Genomic DNA, 25,298 nt, shown 5'->3' with positions numbered 1-25,298 from the left:
GGGGGCCAATGAGCTGCTGGCGTGGCTCTGACATCATCTGCAATGTTTCCTGCTCGGCCTAAAGACTCAGGGACATCTGGTCCCTTAATATTTCCCATCCATCATACGGAGGTGCCTCAGCGCTGATCCTTCCCGGGATGCCTGGGAGCCCCCACTTGCAGCACATAAATCCAGATGGAGGGGCCCCTAGGTGCAATGGTTCCCCCACCTGCAGGGGGGTCACTGCTTTAATTGGAAGCAGGTGTCGGTGGGACGAGGGGTGGTCCCTTGGCTGACTGGGAATCATCTTTATGGGTGGTTTGTAACGGGAACGCACTCATCTCCCCGGGGCCCCATTTAGCAGTCGCTCTCGCCCCCCCACCCCTGTGCTTTATGGCTTCTCCCTGTCAGACTGAGGCGCATCTGATACCATAGGCATATGCTTAGCGCTAATGAATCACTTCTGCCCCCCCCATCTCATATCTAGGATTAAATGATCCGTGCTCATTGGGACCTCAGGGGCCACACACACATCTCAGCACTCACTGATTCTCTTATCAGCTGCTCCTATTGGCATTTACAGCCGCCTTCTTAAAGGGGAACTTCACCCAAAAACAAGTTTTGATATAACGAATGAAAGTAGCAATTTCCTAATCCACTTTCACTACTCATTTTCACTGGTTTTAAAAAGTGAATTGGAAGCTGCTAGTGACGAGCGGATTTTTTCGCCAGGCATGGATTTGCAGTGGAAAAAACTTTGTCGTGCATCCAAAAAAATTGTGGTCAAAATCAGGCACGGTTGCGCAAACAAAGATACGGGCGACAAAAAAAGACGCGGGCAACAAAAAAAGACGCGGGAGTCAAAAAAAGACACAGGTGACAAAAAAAGACACGGGTGACAAAAAAAAGACGAGGGCAAAAAAAAAGACGCGGGAGTCAAAAAAAGACGCGGGTGACAAAAAAAGACACGGGTGACAAAAAAAAGACACGGGAGTCAAAAAAAGACACGAGTGACAAAAAAAGACGCGGGTGACAAAAAAGACGCGGGTGACAAAAAAAGACGCGGGCAACAAAAAAAAAGATGAGGGCAAAAAAAAAAGACATGGCCGACAAAATAAGATGCGGGTGACAAAAAAAGATGCGGAAAACAAAAAAAGACGCAGGAGTCAAAAAAAGACGCGGGTGACAAAAAAAGACACGGGAGTAAAAAAAAGACGCGGGTGACAAAAAAAGACGCGGGAGTCAAAAAAAGATGCGGGTGACAAAAAAAGACGCGGCCGACAAAAAAAAGACGCGGGTCACTAATTACTGGCCATTCTATAACATAATAGAAGTAAACTTGGAGGTGAACCCACCCCTTTACATTATCAGGGCCCTAGCCTCAGGGACCCCCAGTTATTAGCCCACAAACACATAAATCTCCACGGGGTGGGCCCTGCCAACAACAACAAAATAATGGCCCATAAATGCAGAGCCATGGCCCAGATACACACTCCATTATATCCAAATCCCACCCATTATCTACCCAAACTCCACCTACTCCCAACAAGCAATACACCTTGTGCATTTTTGGGGGTTTCCTCTACCTTTGGATCTCTAACTGGAGTCTGTACCCCTGTACCCTTTGGGTCTGGGCAGGATGCACAGGGTGGGCAGGTTAGGGAGACTTGGGAGGCTGGGCAGAATAGGGAGGCTGGGCAGAATAGGGAGGCTTGGGAGGCTGGGCAGAATAGGGAGGCTTGGGAGGCTGGGCAGAATAGGGAGACTTGGGAAGCTGGGCAGAATAGGGAGACTTGGGAGGCTGGGCAGAATAGGGAGGCTTGTGAGGCTGGACAGAATAGGGAGGCTTGGGCGGCTGGGCAGAATAGGGAGGCTTGGGAGGCTGGGCAGAATAGGGAGGCTGGGCAGAATGGGGAGACTTGGGAGGCTGGGCAGAATAGGGAGACTTGGGCGGCTGAGCAGAATAGGGAGGCTTGTGAGGCTGGACAGAATAGGGAGGCTTGGGCGGCTGGGCAGAATAGGGAGGCTTGGGAGGCTGGGCAGAATAGGGAGGCTGGGCAGAATGGGGAGACTTGGGAGGCTGGGCAGAATAGGGAGGCTTGGGAGGCTGGTCAGAATAGAGAGGCTGGTCAGAATAGGGAGGCTTGGGAGGCTGGGCAGAATAGGGAGGCTTGGGAGGCTGGGCAGAATGGAGAGACTTGGGAGGCTGGGCAGAGTAGGGAGGCTTGGGAGGTTAGGGTTACTGGGTAGGCTAGGGAGGCTGTGCTGGAAGGGTGGGCAGAGTAGGAAGATAAAAAAGAAATTCTCAGTTGCTAAGAAACAAAATTGGATATTTTATGGATTGGCCACTCATCTGGATCTGTCAGTTGCTATGATTTGCTTGTTGGGCAAACAGAACACTTATGTAACAGGCGAGTGCTACAGAGGAGCAGGGTCAGGGCCGGAGCTGTGTAATGAGAAACACAAAAGCCTCTCACACAAGGGGATTACGCCCCTCACACAATGTCCCTTTATAGAAAGAATCCAATGGCCGCACTTTACTGAGGTTCCTGGGGGCCCAGCTCAGTGCATTTGTTCCTTGGCCCAATACGGCCTCATTCCCATTGTTCTGTCTCCGCGCCGGGCCCTTAGCAAGCGCCACTATTTATAGGGCTCATGAAAAACGATGCGGCGCTCAGACAGAACAGCCCCCTACTCCATTAATTAATCAGAACTGAGAGAGAGAAAAGGGGACGAGATCCCAAAAGCAGCTGGAGAGCAAGGCAATATGTGTGAAATTGAAAAATATATCCTATTGTAAATAGAGGCTACCTTGCCCTTTATTATACTGTGTATCAATTGTAATTGTTTACTGTGTGCCCAGAGCATTCCTTCTCTGTATATTTGTATTTATACATATGGGTAGGAGGTGCCATAGTGTTTCCCTTAGACAGTACAGTATGGGGGTACAGCTTATTGTGTGCCCAGAACCTTCCTTCTCTGTATATTTGTATTTATACATATGGGTAGGAGGTGCCATAGTGTTTCCCTTAGACAGTACAGTATGGGGGTACAGCTTATTGTGTGCCCAGAGCATTCCTTCTCTGTATATTTGTATTTATACATATGGGTAGGAGGTGCCATAGTGTTTCCATTAGACAGTACAGTATGGGGGTACAGCTTATTGTGTGCCCAGAACATTCATTCTCTGTATATTTGTATTTATACATATGGTAGGGGGTGCCATAGTGTTTCCCTTAGACAGTACAGTATGGGGGTACAGCTTATTGTGTGCCCAGAACATTCCTTCTCTGTATATTTGTATTTATACATATGGTTAGGAGGTGCCATAGTGTTTCCCTTAGACAGTACAGTATGGGGGTACAGCTTATTGTGTGCCCAGAACATTCCTTCTCTGTATATTTGTATTTATACATATGGGTAGGGGGTGCCATAGTGTTTCCCTTAGACAGTACAGTATGGGGTTACAGCTTATTGTGTGCCCAGAACATTCCTTCTCTGTATATTTGTATTTATACATATGGGTAGGAGGTGCCATATTGTGACCTACCTGCTGTGATGGACGCCAGCCTCACATAGTCAAACCTCCTGACGAACGGCTCATACGGTGAGCTCTCCAACACATTTACCCCTGGAAAGAAAAGAAAAGAGTTGATGAATGGGGTCAACCCCAGAAATAATTGCCCAGTGAGCCCAATTAAGACAATGGGCAGCCTACCCCTGATATGAGGTAGATTTATTAATAACATGCCTGTGAGACCTTGCCTGGAGACACTGCTGGCATTAGTTCTCTAGCCTATTGGGTCTTTCCTGAAATATTCTGGATCATGTCCCTGTCACTTTAACACAAGGGCTTGAAAATGGTCCGGGGGCACTGTGTGATTGCTACCAGCCTGCAGCCCAATTAGAGAAAGCCACCAGCAGTGCATCTTGACCTGCCATTCAAGGCTGGTCAGACCGGAGTCTTATTGGGGGTTCCTACAGGAATGTCGCTCCATTGACTTAGCGGGGAACTATCAGGAAAATAAAAATGTAATATAAGCTTTATCTCATGGAAATACATAACTTTTTAAATACAATCAATTAAAAATTCTGCAAGATTTCTTAAATAATCAAGTTAACTCTTCCATTGTCAGTAGCTGTCTCTCTACATGCTGAGTCAGGATCAGATTTTGATTGACAGGTAGGACAGATACATCTTTTAGCAAGGGCTCCCTTTCCTAGCAGAGCCCTTACTCACACAACCAACTCTGGCACAAACAAAATTTAACAAAATAACTGACTCCGGCACAAACAAAATCTAACAAAGTAACTGACTCCGGCACAAACAAAATCTAACAAAATAACTGACTCCGCCACAAACCAAACCTAACAAAATAACTGCCTGCGGCACAAACAAAATCTAATAAAATAACTGGCTCCGGCACAAACAAAATCTAACAAAATAACTGACTCCGGCACATACAAAATCGAACAAAATAACTGACTCCGGCACAAACAAAATCTAACAAAATAACTTACTCCGGCACAAACAAAATCTAACAAAGAAACTGACTCCGGCACAAACAAAATCTAACAAAGTAACTGACTCCGGCACAAACAAAATCTAACAAAGTAACTGACTCCGGCACAAACAAAATCTAACAAAGTAACTGACTCCGGCACAAACAAAATCTAACAAAGTAACTGACTCCGGCACAAACAAAATCTAACAAAGTAACTGAATCCGGCACAAACAAAATCTAACAAAATAACTGACTACGGCACAAACAAAATCTAACAAAATAACTGACTCTGGCACAAACAAAATCTAACAAAATAACTGACTCTGGCACAAACAAAATCTAACAAAATAACTGACTCCGGCACAAACAAAATCGAACAAAATAACTTACTCCGGCACAAACAAAATCGAACAAAATAACTTACTCCGGCACAAACAAAATCGAACAAAATAACTGACTCCGGCACATACAAAATCGAACAAAACAACTTACTCCGGCACAAACAAAATCTAACAAAGTAACTGACTCCGGCACAAACAAAATCTAATAAAATAACTGACTCCGGCACAAACAAAATCTAATAAAATAACTGACTCTGGCACAAACAAAATCTAATAAAATAACTTACTCTGGCACAAACAAAATCTAACAAAATAACTGACTCTGGCACAAACAAATTCTAACAAAATAACTGACTCCGGCACAAACAAATTCTAACAAAATAACTGACTCCGGCACAAACAAAATCTAACAAAATAACTGACTCCGGCAGAAACAAAATCGAACAAAATAACTTACTCCGGCACAAACAAAATCGAACAAAATAACTGACTCCGGCACATACAAAATCGAACAAAACAACTTACTCCGGCACAAAAAAAATCTAACAAAGTAACTGACTCCGGCACAAACAAAATCTAATAAAATAACTTACTCTGGCACAAACAAAATCAAACAAAATAACTGACTCCGGCGCAAACAAAATCTAATAAAATTACTGACTCTGGCACATACAAAATCTTATAAAATAACTGACTCCGGCACAAACAAAATCTAATAAAATAACTGACTCCGGCACAAACAAAATCTAACAAAGTAACTGACTCCGGCACAAACAAAACCTAACAAAGTAACTGACTCCGACACAAACAAAACCTAACAAAGTAACTGACTCCGACACAAACAAAATCTAACAAAGTAACTGACTCCGGCACAAACAAAATCTAATAAAATAACTGACTCCGGCACAAACAAAATCTAACAAAGTAACTGACTACGGCACAAACAAAATCTAACAAAATAACTGACTCTGGCACAAACAAATTCTAACAAAATAACTGACTCCGGCACAAACAAAATCTAACAAAATAACTGACTCCGGCACAAACAAAATCGAACAAAATAACTGACTCCGGCACATACAAAATCGAACAAAATAACTTACTCCGGCACAAACCTAACAAAATAACTGCCTTCGGCACAAACAAAATCTAATAAAATAACTGACTCCGGCACATACAAAATCGAACAAAATAACTGACTCCGGCACATACAAAATCGAACAAAATAACTGACTCCGGCACAAACAAAATCTAACAAAATAACTGACTCCGGCACAAACAAAATCTAACAAAGTAACTGACTCCGGCACAAACAAAATCTAACAAAGTAACTGACTCCGGCACAAACAAAATCTTATAAAATAACTGACTCCGGCACAAACAAAATCTAACAAAGTAACTGACTCCGGCACAAACAAAATCTAACAAAAGTAACTGACTCCGGCACAAACAAAATCTTATAAAATAACTGACTCCGGCACAAACAAAATCTAACAAAGTAACTGACTCCGGCACAAACAAAATCTTATAAAATAACTGACTCCGGCACAAACAAAATCTTATAAAATAACTGACTCCAGCACAAACAAAATCTAACAAAGTAACTGACTCCGGCACAAACAAAATCTTATAAAATAACTGACTCCGACACAAACAAAATCTAACAAAGTAACTGACTCCGGCACAAACAAAATCAAATAAAATAACTGACTCCGGCACGAACAAAATCTAATAAAATAAGAAGAAATAACCAGTAACTAATGTATCAGAATGTGGCAGCTGCTCCATCACAGACAGGGGTCACAGCAGGGAGCGCGCTCAGTAGGGGCTAAAGCAGCTACTAAGAAATGTATTGACTGATCTATCTAATAATCAATCCAATAATCTAGGTGCAACATAATTATTAACTACAACAAAATTAAAAAATAAAAAGTAACAAGGCAAGGCAGGGCCAAGTGGCCCTTTCAGACCATACTTACTTACAGACCATAATGCAGTGTTAGAGTACCATCTGGGGAGCTGCCCGGGTCCTATAGTTCCCTGGATGCCCAATGGGGACGTAGCGGGGGATGGTGCGGGCGCATGCCAAGGGCACAATAGTGAAGAAGCAGCCATTAGGGGCGGAGCTAGGGGAGGGGCAGAAACCAGGCCAATATGGGGTAGTCTGGTCTCATCCCCATTCCACCCCCCGCATTATCATCGTAAATAAAGTTCCGTAGTTTCTATAGATGCCAATACACAGTGCTACTTTATATCGATGCGTTTGGTAAAGTTTTCCTTTAACAACACATTTTAAAGTTTCCTTTTTATTCCACCTATAAAAGCTCAGCCATTATCCTTCAATGTCACTGCCAAACCGTAGGGGTCCCTGAGCGCAGACACAAAGAGCAGCCCCCAAGCAACACCTTCGCGCCCCCTTCGCTCACACTTACCCCTCGGCCCCCGGGAGCCTTTAGCTGGGAAATGTTACGCTGCAAATTGGGCCCCCGAGACCCCAACCTGAGAAACTTCTGTCTAATGAGCTGCTTCACCTTCCACTGTCTCACAGCTGGGTAACCCTTTCCTCTCCAGTGTCTCACAGCTGGGTAACCCTTTCCTCTCCACTGTCTCACAGCTGGGTAACCCTTTCCTCTCCACTGTCTCACAGCTGGGTAACCCTTTCCTCTCCACTGTCTCACAGCTGGGTAACCCTTTCCTCTCCAGTGTCTCACAGCTGGGTAACCCTTTCCTCTCCAGTGTCTCACAGCTGGGTAACCCTTTCCTCTCCAGTGTCTCACAGCTGGGTAACCCTTTCCTCTCCACTGTCTCACAGCTGGGTAACCCCTTCCTCTCCAGCGTCTCACAGCTGGGTAACCCTTTCCTCTCCAGTGTCTCACAGCTGGGTAACCCTTTCCTCTCCAGTGTCTCACAGCTGGGTAACCCTTTCCTCTCCAGTGTCTCACAGCTGGGTAACCCCTTCCTCTCCAGTGTCTCACAGTTGGGTAACCCTTTCCTCTCCAGTGTATTGCAGCTGGGTAACTCTTTCCTCTCCAGTGCCTCACAGCTGGATAACCCTTTCCTCTCCAGTGTCTCACAGCTGGGTAACCCTTTCCTCTCCAGTGTCTCACAGCTGGGTGACCCTTTCCTCTCCAGTGTCTCACAGTTGGGTAACCCTTTCCTCTCCAGTGTATTGCAGCTGGGTAACCCTTTCCTCTCCAGTATCTCACAGCTGGGTAACCCTTTCCTCTCCAGTACCTCACAGCTGGGTAACCCTTTCCTCTCCAGTGTCTCACAGCTGGGTAACCCATTCCTCTCCAGTGTCTCACAGCTGGGTAACCCTTTCCTCTCCAGTGTCTCACAGCTGGGTAACCCCTTCCTCTCCAGTGTCTCACAGCTGGGTAATCCTTTCCTCTCCAGTGTCTCACAGCTGGGTAACCCTTTCCTCTCCAGTGTCTCACAGCTGGGTAACCCTTTCCTCTCCAGTGTTTCACAGCTGAGTAACCTTTTCCTCTCCAGTGTCTCACAGCTGGGTAACCCTTTCCTCTCCAATGTCTCACAGCTGGGTAACCCTTTCCTCTCCAGTGCCTTACAGCTGGGTAACCCTTTCCTCTCCAGTGCCTTACAGCTGGGTAACCCTTTCCTCTCCAGTGTCTCACAGCTGGGTAACCCTTTCCTCTCCAGTGTCTCACAGCTGGGTAACCCTTTCCTCTCAAGTGTCTCACAGCTGGGTAACCCGTTCCTCTCCAGTGTCTCACAGCTGGGTAACCCTTTCCACTCCAGTGTCTTTCAGCTGGGTAACCCTTTCCTCTCCAGTACCTCACAGCTGGGTAACCCTTTCCTCTCCAGTGTCTCACAGCTGGGTAACCCTTTCCTTTCCAGTGTCTTACAGCTGGGTAACCCTTTCCTCTCCAGTGTCTCACAGCTGGGTAACCCGTTCCTTTCCAGTGTCTCACAGCTGGGTAACCCTTTCCTCTCCAGTGTCTCACAGCTGGGTAACCCTTTCCTCTCCAGTGTCTCACAGCTGGGTAACCCTTTCCACTCCAGTGTCTCACAGCTGGGTAACCCTTTCCTCTCCAGTACCTCACAGCTAGGTAACCTTTCCTCTTCAGTGTCTCACAGCTGGGTAACCCTTTCCTTTCCAGTGTCTCACAGCTGGGTAACCCTTTCCTCTCCAGTGTCTCGCAGCTGGGTAACCCTTTCCTCTCCAGTGTCTCACAGCTGGGCAAACCTTTCCTCTCCAGTGTCTCACAGCTGGGTAACCATTTCTTTCCAGTGTCTCACAGCTGGGTAACCCTTTCCTCTCCAGTGTCTCGCAGCTGGGTAACCCTTTCCTCTCCAGTGTCTCACAGCTGGGCAAACTTTTCCTCTCCAGTGTCTCACAGCTGGGTAACCCTTTCCTCTCTAGTGTCTCACAGCTGGGTAACCTATATGCTATTATGCTGTATTTCCTGACATTAAGAAGACGTAGGGTTGCCACCTCTCTTGCCTAGGAACTCGGGGCAGGGAGGCGGGGTGTGATGTCACTGGGGCAGGGCTAGATGCGGCGATCAGCGATTTACTAATCGCCAGGTCAATCTTTGAGAATCCTGTCCAGATTTCCCAGTTTGGACATTCTGGTAGTTTTGACCCGAACAGCCCCACCCAAAAGGTAATAATATCTGAACTTAATGTAATAGAATTCTAGAATGTTCTTTCTACTAAGACCTGGAAACAGTAACAGAACTAGCACTCTCCACCCCACATATATACTGACCTTCCATAAGGGTGTGATGGACACTCCAGTATATGTTCAAGCAGTTCTTTTCCTTCTTCATGCCCCGTTTGCATTTGCAGCCATGTAACTGGCTAGAGAGCAGCTCTGTCACTGTGCGCCGGCACTGGTTCTTGGCGTTCTGCCCCAGTTTGTTAGCGCCATTCCCTGCTATACACTGGCGCAGCTTTCTGAAATTGAAGCTACAGCTGGGGTTGCTGGTACAGGCTTCTCCTGCTTGTAGGCAGTCTCTGCTGGCTGATGTGGCCGCCGATGTCTTCTCTAGAGTAGGGAATAAGGGAGCAGTTAGTCTGAGATTCTGTATAACAAAGCATTCTGTCACAGTGGCACAGATCCTATCTGATCCCCCCATTGTAAGCAGCAGTCCTGCCCTGCTTTATGGCTGAGATTCTAGCTATCTGTATAACAGAGCATTCTGTCACAGTGGCACAGATCCTATCTGATCCCCCCATTGTAAGCAGCAGTCCTGCCCTGCTTTATGGCTGAGATTCTAGCTATCTGTATAACAGAGCATTCTGTCACAGTGGCACAGATCCTATCTGATCCCCCCATTGTAAGCAGCAGTCCTGCCCTGCTTTATGGCTGAGATTCTAGCTATCTGTATAACAGAGCATTCTGTCACAGTGGCACAGATCCTATCTGATCCCCCCATTGTAAGCAGCAGTCCTGCCCTGCTTTATGGCTGAGATTCTAGCTATCTGTATAACAGAGCATTCTGTCACAGTGGCACAGATCCTATCTGATCCCCCCCCCCCATTGTAAGCAGCAGTCCTGCCCTGCTTTATGGCTGAGATTCTAGCTATCTGTATAACAGAGCATTCTGTCACAGTGGCACAGATCCTATCTGATCCCCCCATTGTAAGCAGCAGTCCTGCCCTGCTTTATGGCTGAGATTCTAGCTATCTGTATAACAGAGCATTCTGTCACAGTGGCACAGATCGTAGCATTGGGAATGAGGAGCTTGCCAGAGACCAGACCCGCACCCAGGGCTCAAACTAACAGAGTGCAGTGTGGGTGAGGGGCCTACCCTAGTTCCACCCCTGGAACACTGAAAGAATGTAAGAAAGGGGGGCAGAAATACACATTTATCTCCAGTGCCCCCCCCCGGCAGTATAAATAAATGAGAGACATGTCAGTACCACACAGGCAGAGGCGCACACCATGCAGCCTTATATATAAATGATTAACAAATCGCAGTAAAGTGCAAAGACAACAATTTTTATACGGATTATGTTTGTTTGGTGCAAATGTGATAAAAACTCAAGCTTTAGAGCCTGTAGCCTCAGTCACTGATAGCGGCCATAGTTCAACAACAGCTGGAGGGCCGCAACGATGCACATTCCCCCCCAAAAGAAGGTTGGGGGGAGATCCGTTACCTGGGAATTATATCACCAGCCCCTACATTATTCCTGACAGACTAGATCAATATTTAGTAAGGATTAGGTTCACGCTTTACTGCTGGAGGTACAACAGCCACAGTCTATCCAACACTCGGGGGTTAATGATACTTGTGCGCTTATCTAGGGAACCCGCTGGCCTGGGCATTGTTCAGTTGCGTCATTCAGAACCTCTGTGCCACATTTAATTTTTAAAGCTGAGGTGTCCGCTGCCCGACTCCAAATCCCAGAACCCCCCATACAGCCGATAGCAACCGAGAATCGTCATGCAACAAACTGATATTGGTAGTTCCATCAGGCGGTGGTTTATCTGGAAATATCAGCTTTGCTGGGAAATCAATACAATCCAAGCTGGTAATGCTGCAGCTAATTGTATTTATTTGCTCCAACCGGAACAGCCCACCCCAGTAACGTAAGGATGATGGGAAAACTGGAATTCACACATTATAATGCCTAAAGGGTTATAAGTTGGGCAATGCTTATAAAAAATCAATACAGTCCTTGTCTCACCCTTCTGCCACCACCTTCTGCTACTGTCATCTTGCCTTAGTCTTATTATGCTCTACTGTCTCCATCTTGCCCTACTGTCTCCATCTTGCCCTACTGTCTCCATCTTGCCCTACAGTCTCCATCTTGTCCTATTTTCTCCATCTTGCCCTACTGCCTCTATCTTGTTCTACTGCCTCTATCTTGTCCTACTGTCTCCATCTTGCCCTACTGTCTCTATCTTGCCCTACTGTCTCCATCTTGCCCTACTGTCTCCATCTTGCCCTACTGCCTCTATCTTCTCCTACTGTCTCCATCTTGTTCTACTGTCACCATCTTGCCCTACTGTCTCCATCTTGCCCTACTGTCTCCATCTTTTCCTATTTTCTCCATCTTGCCCTACTGTCTCCATCTTGCCCTACTGTCTCCATCTTGTCCTACTGTCTCCATCTTGCCCTATTGTCTCCATCTTGCCCTACTGCCTCTATCTTGTCCTACTGTCTCCATCTTGCCCTACTGTCTCCATCTTGCCCTACTGTCTCCATCTTGCCCTACTGTCTCCATCTTGCCCTACAGACTCCATCTTGTCCTATTTTCTCCATCTTGCCCTACTGTCTCCATCTTGCCCTACTGTCTCCATCTTGCCCTACTGTCTCCATCTTCCCTACTATCACCATCTTGTCTTACTGTCTCCATCTTGTCCTACTGTTTCCATCTTGCCCTACTGTCTCCATCTTGTCTTACTGTCTCCATCTTGTCCTACTGTCTCCATCTTGCCCTACTGTCTCCATCTTGCCCTACTGTCTCCATCTTGCCCTACTGTTTTAATCATGCCTATAATACCTGCCACACTCCCTACAGGGCCCCACTATGCACAAGGCACTGGGCAGCCTATTAGAACTCCGAGGAAGACTGCTCTGGTTGGCTGACCCAGGAAAGTATTGTTGTGATTATTATGTAAGTAATTGTAAGGTAATGATGTAGCTGGTGCTCTCCCAGCTAACCCCGGCCCTGATATCCCTCTGACCACTTGTGAATGATAAAAAATGCATTGATCTGAATTAAAGATGAATTTTCTGCCCCCTGAGCGCAGTAGTGGATGCGTTTGAATTATAAATCTTCTTTTCTTATTCTTCTTCATAGCGGAGAGTGTAATTGCTCACAGTGGGATGCGCTGCAGATGTTACTGGGAGACGGAGATGCAGACAGAAGTCCGCAGCAGAACATGAGGCTTCTCGCAAGCAAATCCATATGGGGGTCCAGCTGTAAAAACACTGCAAACTGCCTTCAGCAGCCCCCCGTGTGAAACCCATCTAAATGCTTTGAGATATTCGCCTGCATGGCCGGCTCTCTCCTCTGTGCTGCCGAGCAGTCTATTCTTCTCTGCCTTCTGTATAGAATACTATGCAATGGTGTAAACATGGGGGGGCAGACCCGCAGCTAAAGGGGGGCCTGGTACAGCCCAACTATCTCCCTCTCTGGCCCATTCCTGTGCTGCCAAATGTATAGGAGGCCAAGGGCCGAGGGGCCTGAGTGTGGGGGCATCAGAGGGATAGAGAGAGGGATAGAGAGAGGGATAGAGAGAGGGATAGAGAGATGGATAGAGAGAGGGATAGAGAGATGGATAGAGAGGGGGATAGAGAGATGGATAGAGAGAGGATAGAGAGAGGGATAGAGAGGGGGATAGAGAGGGGGATAGAGAGATGGATAGAGAGAGGGATAGAGAGAGGGATAGAGAGGGGGATAGAGAGGGGGATAGAGAGAGGGATAGAGAGGGATAGAGAGAGGGATAGAGAGAGGGATAGAGAGAGGGATAGAGAGGGGGATAGAGAGGGGATAGAGAGATGGATAGAGAGAGGATAGAGAGAGGGATAGAGGGGAGAGGGGGGATAGAGAGAGGGATAGAGAGATAGAGAGAGGGATAGAGAGAGGGATAGAGAGATGGATAGAGAGAGGGATAGAGAGATGGATAGAGAGGGGATAGAGAGGGGGATAGAGAGATGGATAGGAGAGGGATAGAGAGAGGGATAGAGAGGGGGATAGAGAGGGGGATAGAGAGAGGGATAGAGAGGGATAGAGAGAGGGATAGAGAGAGGGATAGAGAGATGGATAGAGAGAGGGATAGAGAGATGGATAGAGAGGGGGATAGAGAGGGATAGAGAGATGGATAGAGAGAGGGATAGAGAGAGGGATAGAGAGAGGGATAGAGAGAGGGATAGAGAAAGGGATAGAGAGGGATAGAGAGAGGGATAGAGAGAGGGATAGAGAGGGGGATAGAGAGGGGGATAGAGAGAGGGATAGAGAGAGGGATAGAGAGAGGGATAGAGAGAGGGATAGAGAAGGGATAGAGAGAGGGATAGAGAGAGGGATAGAGAGGGGGATAGAGAGGGGGATAGAGAGAGGGATAGAGAGGATGGGATATAGAGGAGATGGATAGAGAGGGGATAGAGAGGGGGATAGAGAGAGGGATAGAGAGAGGGATAGAGAGAGGGATAGAGAGGGGGATAGAGAGGGGGATAGAGAGAGGGATAGAGAGAGGGATAGAGAGAGGGATAGAGAGAGGGATAGAGAGAGGGATTGAGAGAGGGATAGAGAGAGGGATAGAGAGGGGGATAGAGAGGGGGATAGAGAGAGGGATAGAGAGAGGGATAGAGAGAGGGATAGAGAGAGGGATAGAGAGAGGGATAGAGAGAGGGATAGAGGGGATAGAGAGAGGGATAGAGAGGGGATAGAGAGGGGATAGAGAGAGGGATAGAGAGGGATAGAGAGAGGGATAGAGAGATGGGATAGAGAGAGGGGATAGAGAGGGGATAGAGAGAGGGATAGAGAGAGGGATAGAGAGAGGGATAGAGAGAGGGAATAGAGAGAGGGATAGAGAGGGGATAGAGAGAGGGATAGAGAGATGGATAGAGAGGGATAGAGAGGGATAGAGAGAGGGATAGAGAAGGATAGGATAGAGAGAGGGATAGAGAGAGGGATAGAGAGAGGGATAGAGAGAGGGATAGAGAGAGGGATAGAGAGAGGGATAGAGAGAGGGATAGAGAGGGATAGAGAGAGGGATAGAGAGAGGGATAGAGAGAGGGATAGAGAGGGATAGAGAGAGGGATAGAGAGAGGGATAGAGAGAGGGATAGAGAGAGGGATAGAGAGATGGATAGAGAGAGGGATAGAGAGAGGGAAGCCGACCGGCCATGTATACAGGGAAAGTCACACAGAGCGAGGCACCGGGGGTTTAGCTACAACAGTAGTGAGGGAACCGACTCCTACACTCAGTAGGTCACAGACTGATGGACCAATCACGTTAGCTCACTATATCTCCCGGAACAGTAGCTCGGCTGCGTTCTAATCAGCTGTGCTGACAGGTAACCTGGCTTTTCAAAAACACCTTTATGCCCCCTGATAGGCTGAGCAGCAGTGGGTCAACCTTCCATAAATATTTAACCCCCATAGCACCATTCACATCATTCAACATCTCTCACATCATGTTGGCCAAGCGTAGCGCCTCGTTGTACTGTCACTGTCTTTTTCCTGTTGCCTTGCTTTACTGTCTCATGTTGCCATCTTACCTTGCTGTTATGATCCTTTATTCTCTTTTGCTCTTGATACACTGTTGCATCTTGCCCTACTGCCCCCACCTTCTGCTACTGCCTTCATCTGAACTTAGGGGTATATTTATCATGCTGTGTAAAAAGTGGAGTAAAACATTACCGGTGATGTTGCTCATAGCAGCCAATCAGATGCTTTGCTTTGGTTTTCTAACTCTGTATCTAATTGCTGATTGGTTGCCTTGGGCAACATCATCGGTAATGCTTTGCTCCACTTTTTACACAGCATGATAAATATACCCCTTAGTGTCACCTTCTTGTCATTCTTTCTCCATCTTGCCATAATGTCTCGAATCTCCATCTTGCCCTACTGTCTCCATCTTGTTATACTGCTGCCATCTTGTCCTACTGGCCTCATGTTTCCATACTGTCTTTATCTTGCCTAGTGTCACCATCTTGCCCTACTATTACTATTTTTCCTACTGTCTTCAAGTTTCCCTACTGCCTCCATCTTGCCCTACTGCCTCCATCTTGCCCTACTGCCTCCATCTTGCCCTACTGCCTCTATTTTTCTCTACCATTTCAATCTTGGTCTTGTGTCACAATTCTACTATACTGTCACTATTTTCCTACTGTCTCCATCTAGTCCTAGTATCACCTCTTGCTATACTATCACCATTTTTTCAAGTCTCTAACTTGGCATACTGGCACTATATTGCCATACTGTTGCTATCTTGCCCTAATGCCACCACATTCTTCTACTGTCTTCATCTTAACTTAGTGTCACCTTCCTGTCATTCTTTTTTCATCTTGCCCTACTGTTGCCATATTTCTGCCCACTTCCACCATGTTACCATACTGTCTTCATCTTGCCTAGTGTCACCATCTTGCCATACTATCACTATTTTTCCTACTGTCTCCAACTTGCCCTACTGTCTCCATCTTGACTTAGTGTCTCCATCTTGTCCTACTGTCTCCATCTTGCCCTACTGTCTCCATCTTGCCCTACTGTCCCCATCTTGCCCTACTGTCTCCATCTTGGCTTAGTGTCTCCATCTTGTCCTACTGTCCCCATCTTGCCCTACTGTCTCCATCTTGTCCTACTGTCTCCATCTTGCCCTACTGTCTCCATCTTGCCCTACTGTCCCCATCTTGCCCAACTGTCTCCATCTTGGCTGAGTGTCTCCATCTTGTCCTACTGTCCCCATCTTGCCCTACTGTCTCCATCTTGCCCTACTGTCCCCATCTTGCCCTACTGTCTCCATCTTGGCTTAGTGTCTCCATCTTGTCCTACTGTCCCCATCTTATCCTACTGTCTCCATCTTGCCCTACTGTCTCCATCTTGTCCTACTGTCTCCATCTTGCCCTACTGTCTCCATCTTGCCCTACTGCCCCCATCTTGCTCAGCTGTCTCCCTCTTGGCTGAGTGTCACCATCATGCTGTTGTGTCACTATTTATCCTACTGATTCCAGTTTAACCTACTGTCTCCATCTTGCCCTACTGTTGCCTTTTTAATCTTCTACCCCGGCTACCTCTCCCACATATACCACCTATTGGGGTCCCACACAGTGAGACAGTCATTCCCTCTTTGGATCCTCAAAAATCTGTGGGTGCAAAATTTATTAATTTAAGAGACTATTTTGAATTTTGAAGGATCGGTGAGGCGGAGGAGCTGGCGTCAGTGTGACAAGTGCAAATAATTCAGTTGGCCAAAAGACAGAATTCCTCCAACCCTGGGAAAAGAAAGGACAGAACAGAAGGGGCTGGAAAGAGGTTAACACCAAGCTACTAACGGCGATTAATTCTGCCGACAACTTCCAACGAGCTGTCAGCCGAGCGAGGGCTGAAGATGATAAGTCAGCAGAATGGAGTGTGTTCCACTTCTCTCTACTCCACTGAAAATCCTGTTATCAATATAGATCTGGCAGCCCCGCTGCTATGCACACAACAGGGCTCATTAAATATATAAAGAACTATCCCCAAATGCACGCGAGAGAGCTTAAAACGCCACTTACAGTCTTAATTATATATCTGTTGACTATACGTTAATTATTCATCATTTTAAACAAGCGATTGCAATAAAATGACCCCATCCGGCGCTTCTAATGATTTCCCTTATCTCGTTCCTTTTGTCTGGCTCGAGACAATTCCTGTATCTTTCTAGAATTTTTTTAATTAAATTCTTTTTTTTTTTTCATTTCTTTTCTTTTTCGGAATTAATGTTTTAGCGAAAATCAAAAGCATTAAACAAAGTTAAGATCAGCAGGGACGGGGAATAGAGAGATAAAGGGAGAAGTTCAAGGAGACAATTTCGCAGTGACGGAGGGATGAGGTGAAGCTTTATCTCTTATGGCTCTCGGAGCATTTGGGATTCTGCAGAAAGTGCTTTTTGTAAAGTTGATGTTTTTACTTTCCTCATTAAAGGGGAAGTTCACTGTTACATATACAAAAATTTTATTTTTTGCCTTTCTATTTTGTCCACAACGCCAACTTGAATAGCAATAAGGGGTAATTATATCTTAGTTGGGATCAAGTACAGGTACTGTTTTATTATTACAGAGAAAAGGGAATCATTTAACCATGAAATAAACCCAATAGGGCTGTTCTGCCCCCAATAAGGGGTAATTATATCTTAGTTGGGATCAAGTACAGGTACTGTTTTATTATTACAGAGAAAAGGGAATCATTTAACCATTAAATAAACCCAATAGGGCTGTTCTGCCCCCAATAAGGGGTAATTATATCTTAGTTGGGATCAAGTACAGGTACTGTTTTATTATTACAGAGAAAAGGGAATCATTTAACCATTAAATAAACCCAATAGGGCTGTTCTGCCCCCAATAAGGGGTAATTATATCTTAGTTGGGATCAAGTACAGGTACTGTTTTATTATTACAGAGAAAAGGGAATCATTTAACCATTAAATAAACCCAATAGGGCTGTTCTGCCCCCAATAAGGGGTAATTATATCTTAGTTGGGATCAAGTACAGGTACTGTTTTATTATTACAGAGAAAAGGGAATCATTTAACCATTAAATAAACCCAATAGGGCTGTTTTGCCCCCAATAAGGGGTAATTATATCTTAGTTGGGATCAAGTACAGGTACTGTTTTATTATTACAGAGAAAAGGGAATCATTTAACCATGAAATAAACCCAATAGGGCTGTTTTGCCCCCAATAAGGGGTAATTATATCTTAGTTGGGATCAAGTACAGGTACTGTTTTATTATTACAGAGAACAGGGAATCATTAACCATTAAATAAACCCAATAGGGCTGTTCTGCCCCCAATAAGGGGTAATTATATCTTAGTTGGGATCAAGTACAGGTACTGTTTTATTATTACAGAGAAAAGGGAATCATTTAACCATGAAATAAACCCAATAGGGCTGTTCTGCCCCCAATAAGGGGTAATTATATCTTAGTTGGGATCAAGTACAGGTACTGTTTTATTATTACAGAGAAAAGGGAATCATTTAACCATTAAATAAACCCAATAGGGCTGTTCTGCCCCAATAAGGGGTAATTATATCTTAGTTGGGATCAAGTACAGGTACTGTTTTATTATTACAGAGAAAAGGGAATCATTTAACCATTAAATAAACCCAATAGGGCTGTTCTGCCCCAATAAGGGGTAATTATATCTTAGTTGGGATCAAGTACAGGTATGTTTTATTATTACAGAGAAAAGGGAATCATTTAACCATTAAATAAACCCAATAGGATTGTTTTGCCCCCCCGCTGTGGAATATGTTGGCACTTTATAAATAAATGTTAATAATAATCACAGGTACTGAGCACTGAGGGGGGTTGTGTTGACCCTCACTTGGGTCTGACACCAGTTTTTCAGTCTGGGTCCCAGTGGTTTGGGGGCAGCCTGCATCTCGAGTGCCCTACTGCCAGTTGAAAAGGTGAGTGGCACGTAGAGATGACCCCAGATGTACCTGTGTTTCTGCTGTGAGACCCACTGTAGGAATTACACGGCATAGCATTGGGGGTTAAAAAATATATACTTTTTAGAATCCCCCTTAATATCAGTGTTCAGTAAAAGCGGAGTAAAACTGCTATATCAGGTACCATGCAGGCGAGTACTGTGGAATAAATATAATTACTGCTTCTCTATCACATACTCTTTGCATCACGGAGACCCAATACACAGCAGCAGCTTTCATATCTAAGAAGCCTCACAGAGGTTTAGCCCGAGGGGCACAACTGCAATGAAATATTAATACATCCCAATAAACAACAACCGCAAATGCACAACCCTCGGTCTGTCACGAAGCCTCCATGAAATGAGCCCAATGATGAAATGAATTTGAGCAAAAGACAAGAGTGGAATTAAGTAATAAAGTAACTTAGGGAAGGATTAGCAAGAGAGAAGTGGGGGGCAGTGGATAAAATGTGTGTGTGGGGGGGTCAAGAATGCAATGATTTTGTTAAGCAAAGAGGAACATGTGGGGGTACAAGGAAACAGATACAGAGACTTGTATAGAAAGACAATGATTTTGTAAGTTACAGACTAGGGGAGAGGTGGGCTTTGGGTGGCAAGTTATTTGTAGTCTTGGCAGGATAGGGTAAGCAGTGCCAGAATGAGGTGTTTTTGTACCCACAAACCTTGAAATTTGCACCCCAGCAACACTAGTTATATTGTTTGCAATTAATTAGGGCAGCCTTCCATACCATCATGTCTAGCCCTTCCATTATTTCTTCTACAATTCATCTATTTTCCTGGGACCATTCATGGTCTCCTTTATTCCTCCTTTTGTCTTCGCCTTCCCCATGGGTCTCTTCACTATCTCTAATTTCCTTCTTACCCATCTTGTCCAATGTACCATTCCCTTGGATCTTCCTCTCCTCCATCCCCTGTTCTATGTTACCAGCACTGGTTGCTTTTTGTACCCAAGACAAACCTTGAAATTTGCACCCCAACAACACTAGTTATATTGTTTACAATTTATTAGGGCAACCTTTCAAACCATCATGTCTAGCCCTTCCATTATTTCTTTTACAATTCATCTGTTTTCCTGGGACCATTCATGGTCTCCTTTATTCCTCCTTTTGTCTTTGCCTTCCCCATGGGTCTCTTCACTATCTCTAAATTCCTTCTTTCCCCCTCTTGTCCAATGTACCATTCCCTTGGATCTTCCTCTCCTCCATCCCCTGCTCTATGTTTCCCAAACACCTCAACTGCCATCATCCATTCTCTGTAACCAGTAGTCTTCTCAGTGCTCTCTCATACTTCCCTCCCATGCTTCTATGTCTCTGCTCCCTATTGTACCCCGATGAGCTCTGAAGTCCTGTTCCATCGGTAATGGAGCAAGAGCACTGATTCCTCTTTGTCTGCCTGTTCCTACAGTATTTCTGGTCCTGAGGATGAAGGTATGGAGGAGGAGTTGCTTGAGTAAGAGAAGAATGAATGTTGCCAAAGGCTGATGCCTTTTACTTCACAATTTGGCAACATTCATTCTTCTCTTACTCAAGCAACTCCTCCTCCATACCTTCATTTGGAGGAGGCTGTGATGTTGTTGTGGAAAGAGAAGGAATAAGAAGAGTAAAAGATTACCCCAAGGCAGGGTGTTAAGCCTACACAGTTACTGAGCCTACAATGACTTGATATAACAAAAGAGGCTGTAGGAACAGGTTTAGGTGGAAAAATGATGGCTTCAGATTTTGTTGGAGGCTGTTGATGTATGAGGAGACAGCTGGGAGGCAGTGCCTGAGTTTCCAAGGCAGGGGTGGGAGAGATTATTTGTATGAAATCTGCATGAAATATGGTCAAACAGAACCTATTAATTTGGCGCCGGAATTGGACCCACCCTACAAAGCAGTTTCTAACCCTTGCAGAAGAACTGTTGACCTAGTCTTTCCTTGAATTCCGAGAGCTCTGACCCACTACTAAAATGGCCACTGTTCCTTCACTTCCTTCATCTTATAGAACCACCCATTCAGCACACTGCGGGCCAGACTCAATTCACTGAGAAAAAAAAAAGGTTCATCACTTGACAATTGATGGACGGGATTCAATTTGAGAAGCAAATCAGTTCAGAAACATGTATCTGCAGTTTATCTATTGAAGTCTATGGGAAAAAAAAACTAGAATGAATTAGGAGAAAAGTTTTTCTCCTCGAATTGGATCTTCTCCATACATTTACACGTGATAAACCGTGAGATAACTTTTCCTCACTTGACAGAATCTGGACCTATGTGTGATAAGTATAATCTTCATTTCAGCCACTTAGCTGGCCGTAGGGTGGGGCTTGAATCTGTTCCACCTCCTAACATGCACAAACATGGTATTTAAAGCCAAATAAATGGATGAAGTCTCCTTCCTCTCCCCCTCTATAACCTGCCCTATAGAGATATTGCTATCACTCAGGCTCCATATATGAGCCAATAAGCTGTCAGCTTGGTCTGGAGGGCCCAATAGGAACAGGAAAGAGTTTTTTTTTATATATATGAATTAACATTGACAACAACAACATTTGAAATGGTTAAATACCCTATAAAAAGGAAAAAACAACCAAAACCCCCCATCTACATCTATATAAAATACTACTAAATCCATATTTTTTGGGGAAAAAAAGGCTTACTTTGAATAACATTCTCTGACAGAATACCCATTCAACACTTGCAGTGGAGAGTGTTATGTGGGGGGGGGGGTATTCTAACGCCCCAAGGCCAAATAACACCACCGTTCCCCACACCTTTATAAATAAGCACCTCTGAGTTCAGGTTGAATATCTAATTCACCGCACAAGGAGGAAAAGTGTTCAAAATCTCACTTTATTTTCATATCTTAAAAACTCTGTAGTTATTTTTGCCTCATAAAAGAAAATATCATTCTAAGCAACTTCCAAGTCAGGGGAGGGCAAACTTTTTGGCTCAAGGGCCACATTGACTTACAGACGGGCCAGCGTTACGCCGTTTCCACTCGTCAGTCCCCAGATGCCAAGTCTCGTGTGATACGTGCGGAGTGGGCGGGCCGGATTAAAAAAACCAATGGGCCGGACGTGGCCCGCGGGCCGTAGTTTGCCCACCCCAAGTGTTACATTGTGACAAATGCCAGAGCCCCCAGGGAAGGGAATAGGAAAGGACAGACACTGCTTCTGATAGCAATTATATATAGAAATTACTTAAAAACCATTACAAATTAGTAATAAAAGTTGACGTGTCCTTTAAACCTTCCAAAAAATATCATATTCATCATATTTTGTCCAGTAAAATCTTTATTCATCATCCTCAGTTCTTAGTCAGTTCTAATTACCCTCAGTCCTTTTCTAAGAACCTTGAAGTTCTAGAGTACTAAGCATGACCCTTAGTTATGTTAGTCAGAGCACCCTCAGTCACCCCACGTTCTAGCATTGGCTTTTAGAGGGGCCACTGCCCCCTACTTTTCTCTCTGATAGAGTCCATATCTGCCCTCCTTTTCACTCTAATTACCCTCAATCCTTTTCTAAGAACCTTGAGGTTCTAGAGTACTAAGCATGACCCTTAGTTATGTTAGTCAGAGCACCCTCAGTCACCCCACGTTCTAGCATTGGCTTTTAGAGGGGCCACTGCCCCCTACTTTTCTCTCTGATAGAGTCCATATCTGCCCTCCTATTCACTCTAATTACCCTCAATCCTTTTCTAAGAACCTTGAGGTTCTAGAGTACTAAGCATGACCCTTAGTTATGTTAGTCAGAGCACCCTCAGTCACCCCACGTTCTAGCATTGGCTTTTAGAGGGGCCACTGCCCCCTCCTTTTCTCTCTGATAGAGTCAGTATCCACCCTCCTATTCACTCTAATTACCCTCAATCCTTTTCTAAGAACCTTGAATTTCTAGAGCAGGGGTCCCCAACCTTTCTTACTCGGGAGCCACAGTCAAATGTAAAAAGACTTGGGGAGCAACACAAGCACCATAAAAGTTCATGGAGGAGCCAAATAAGGGCTGTGATTGGCTATTAGGGGCCTCTATGCACCCTATCAGCTTACAGGGGGCTTTATTTGGTAGGATCAACCAAAACTTGCCCCCAAGTCAGGAATTCAAAAATAACTCCCTGGTTTGGGGGCACTGAGAGCAACATCCAAGGGGTTGGGGAGCAACATGTTGCCCGGTTGGGGATCACTGTTCTAGAGCAATGGTTCTCAACCTTCCTAATGCTGCGCCCCTTTAATACAGTTCCTCATGTTGTGGTGACCCCCAACCATAAAATTATTCCTAAGACCATCGGAAATATGTGTTTTCCAATGGTCTTAGATGACCCCTGTGAAGGGGTCCCGACCCACAGGAGTACTAACCATGACCCTTAGTTATCATTCAAAAAAAACTTGCATCTTGGTTTGCCAATTTTTCTGGAGGTTAAACTGGGCAAGAGTACAGGCCAATGACAAGGAGGGGGGGTAGATGCAATAATATCTGGGGCAGCTTGATAACGTTTAGGGGCAGGGCTATGGAATCAGGGGTGAGGCTATGGCATTGGGGCGGGGTTATTGCTTCACTTGGATGCAATTGGGTGATTTTCTGGCTTATTTTCATGATGTTGAGAACCGGACAGAACCTTGTAAAGACATGTTGCCCGGATGATTGGCAACCCTACTTGTATCCATGGTAACTTGTGATCCATAACGTACACGTTGTATGATGCATTAATTAAGGGATAAGTCTGTAGTTTTAGGAGGGTGGTCTATGCTGCTCCCCTGTCTGTCCCTCATGGATACAGAGGTCCAAATGCAAAAAGCTTTGTATTCACAAAGGGAAAATGGCCCCTCTCCTCCATTTTGGAGCGCAAAGACCTGCGAAAAACATCACAAACTGCGCCCATTTGCAATTATTTCTCCAGCTCAATTCTTCATTATATATGTATATACTGCATAAACAATAATAATCTAAATAAACCATTTTCATATAAATATACTTGTTTAGCAGTATGTGCCATTGGGTAATCCTAAATAGGAAACTGCCATTTTAGGTACTAAGGGCCGCCCCCTGGGATCATAGGAGTCACAGTGCACACAAACAAGCCAAGGCACACATACATGCTAGGCCCCATCAGCCAATGAATGGGCAGAGTTCTGCCTTTTGCTCCCACACTACTTCCTGTTACAGTTAGAGCTGCATCACTTCCTGTCAGCTGATCTCTGAGGGAGCACACAGCCCATCACTAAATGGCGGCTCAAGGGAAAGGATGTAAAAGGGCAATATTTACTGATATATATATTACTATATTAAATATACTATTTTATTTGCTTAGCTATGGTACAAATGTGGCCAAAATCTGTTGGAAAAGGGAAAGAAAAATTGCCTTTTTACCCCTCCGGGCCTGACGCTGCAGGGGTTACAGGAGGAATTGTGACCCAAAGAGAAGCGAGGGCGGCGGCGGAGGAGAGAGGGGGGGGGGCTTATTTCTAACTGGCGGATAAGCAGCATGCACGCTCCTGAAAATTGTCTTTAGCGGAAATAAATCAAAATGATTTGGAGATGACAAAGCCAATCTGAGGACAGTCACCCATGAGCGGCTCGGTTTAATGAAGTACAGATGGGAAACCGCGTGGATTTCTCCTTATTTCTTTAAAAAGCGAGATTACACCAATAGCCGGGATAATATGAGGCGGCCAGTGAGGGTGTCGGGGGGCTGGGAGACAAATCTCAGTACAAATACAGCTGGGGGTCACATAGGGAGCTGGGGGTCACATAGGGAGCTAGGGGTCACATAGGGAGCTAAGGGTCACATAGGGAGCTGGGGGTCACATAGGGAGCTGGGGGTCACATAGGGAGCTAGGGGTCACATAGGGAGCTAAGGGTCACATAGGGAGCTGGGGGTCACATAGGGAGCTGGGGGTCACATAGGGAGCTAGGGGTCACATAGGGAGCTGGGGGTCACATAGGGAGCTGGGGGTCACATAGGGAGCTAGGGGTCACATAGGGAGCTGGGGGTCACATAGGGAGCTGGGGGTCACATAGGGAGCTGGGCGGTCACATAGGGAGCTGGGGGTCACATAGGGAGCTGGGGGTCACATAGGGAGCTGGGGGTCACATAGGGAGCTGGGGGTCACATAGGGAGCTGGGGGTCACATAGGGAGCTAGGGGTCACATAGGGAGCTGGGGGGGGCGGAAGGGGGTAAAATACGAAAAGGTCAATGTTTTTAAAATGTATTTCTTTTTACTTACATTGCAGCATCATGAACTGTACAGGGTTTATACATCTGCCCACAGTCAGTAAGGGGTCTCAGTATATGTCTGTCTGTCTCTCTAATCTGTTCGTCTGTCCATCTGTCTATCTATCTATTATCTATCAACCTGGATATCTACAG

The 25,298-nt window shown here is 45.5% G+C and overlaps 1 protein-coding gene across 1 annotated transcript in view; it reads right to left on the bottom strand.

Annotated features, from left to right (window-relative positions):
• The window catches only part of gfra4 (GDNF family receptor alpha 4), a 223,610-nt gene that overhangs the window by 21,141 nt on the left and 177,171 nt on the right, over positions 1-25,298 (bottom strand). The window contains exons 3-4 of the mRNA XM_002936367.4: positions 9,558-9,836; positions 3,530-3,610 (exon numbers count right to left, since the gene is read on the bottom strand). Coding sequence (XP_002936413.1) covers positions 3,530-3,610; positions 9,558-9,836 — 360 coding nt within the window. The remainder of the gene's footprint in view (positions 1-3,529; positions 3,611-9,557; positions 9,837-25,298) is intronic.

The sequence above is a fragment of the Xenopus tropicalis genome, chromosome 1 (assembly GCF_000004195.4).
Source record: "Xenopus tropicalis strain Nigerian chromosome 1, UCB_Xtro_10.0, whole genome shotgun sequence".
Classification (NCBI taxonomy): domain Eukaryota; kingdom Metazoa; phylum Chordata; class Amphibia; order Anura; family Pipidae; genus Xenopus; species Xenopus tropicalis.
The sequence above is the reverse complement of the archived record's forward strand: the minus strand, read 5'-3'. Positions and strand labels throughout refer to the sequence as shown.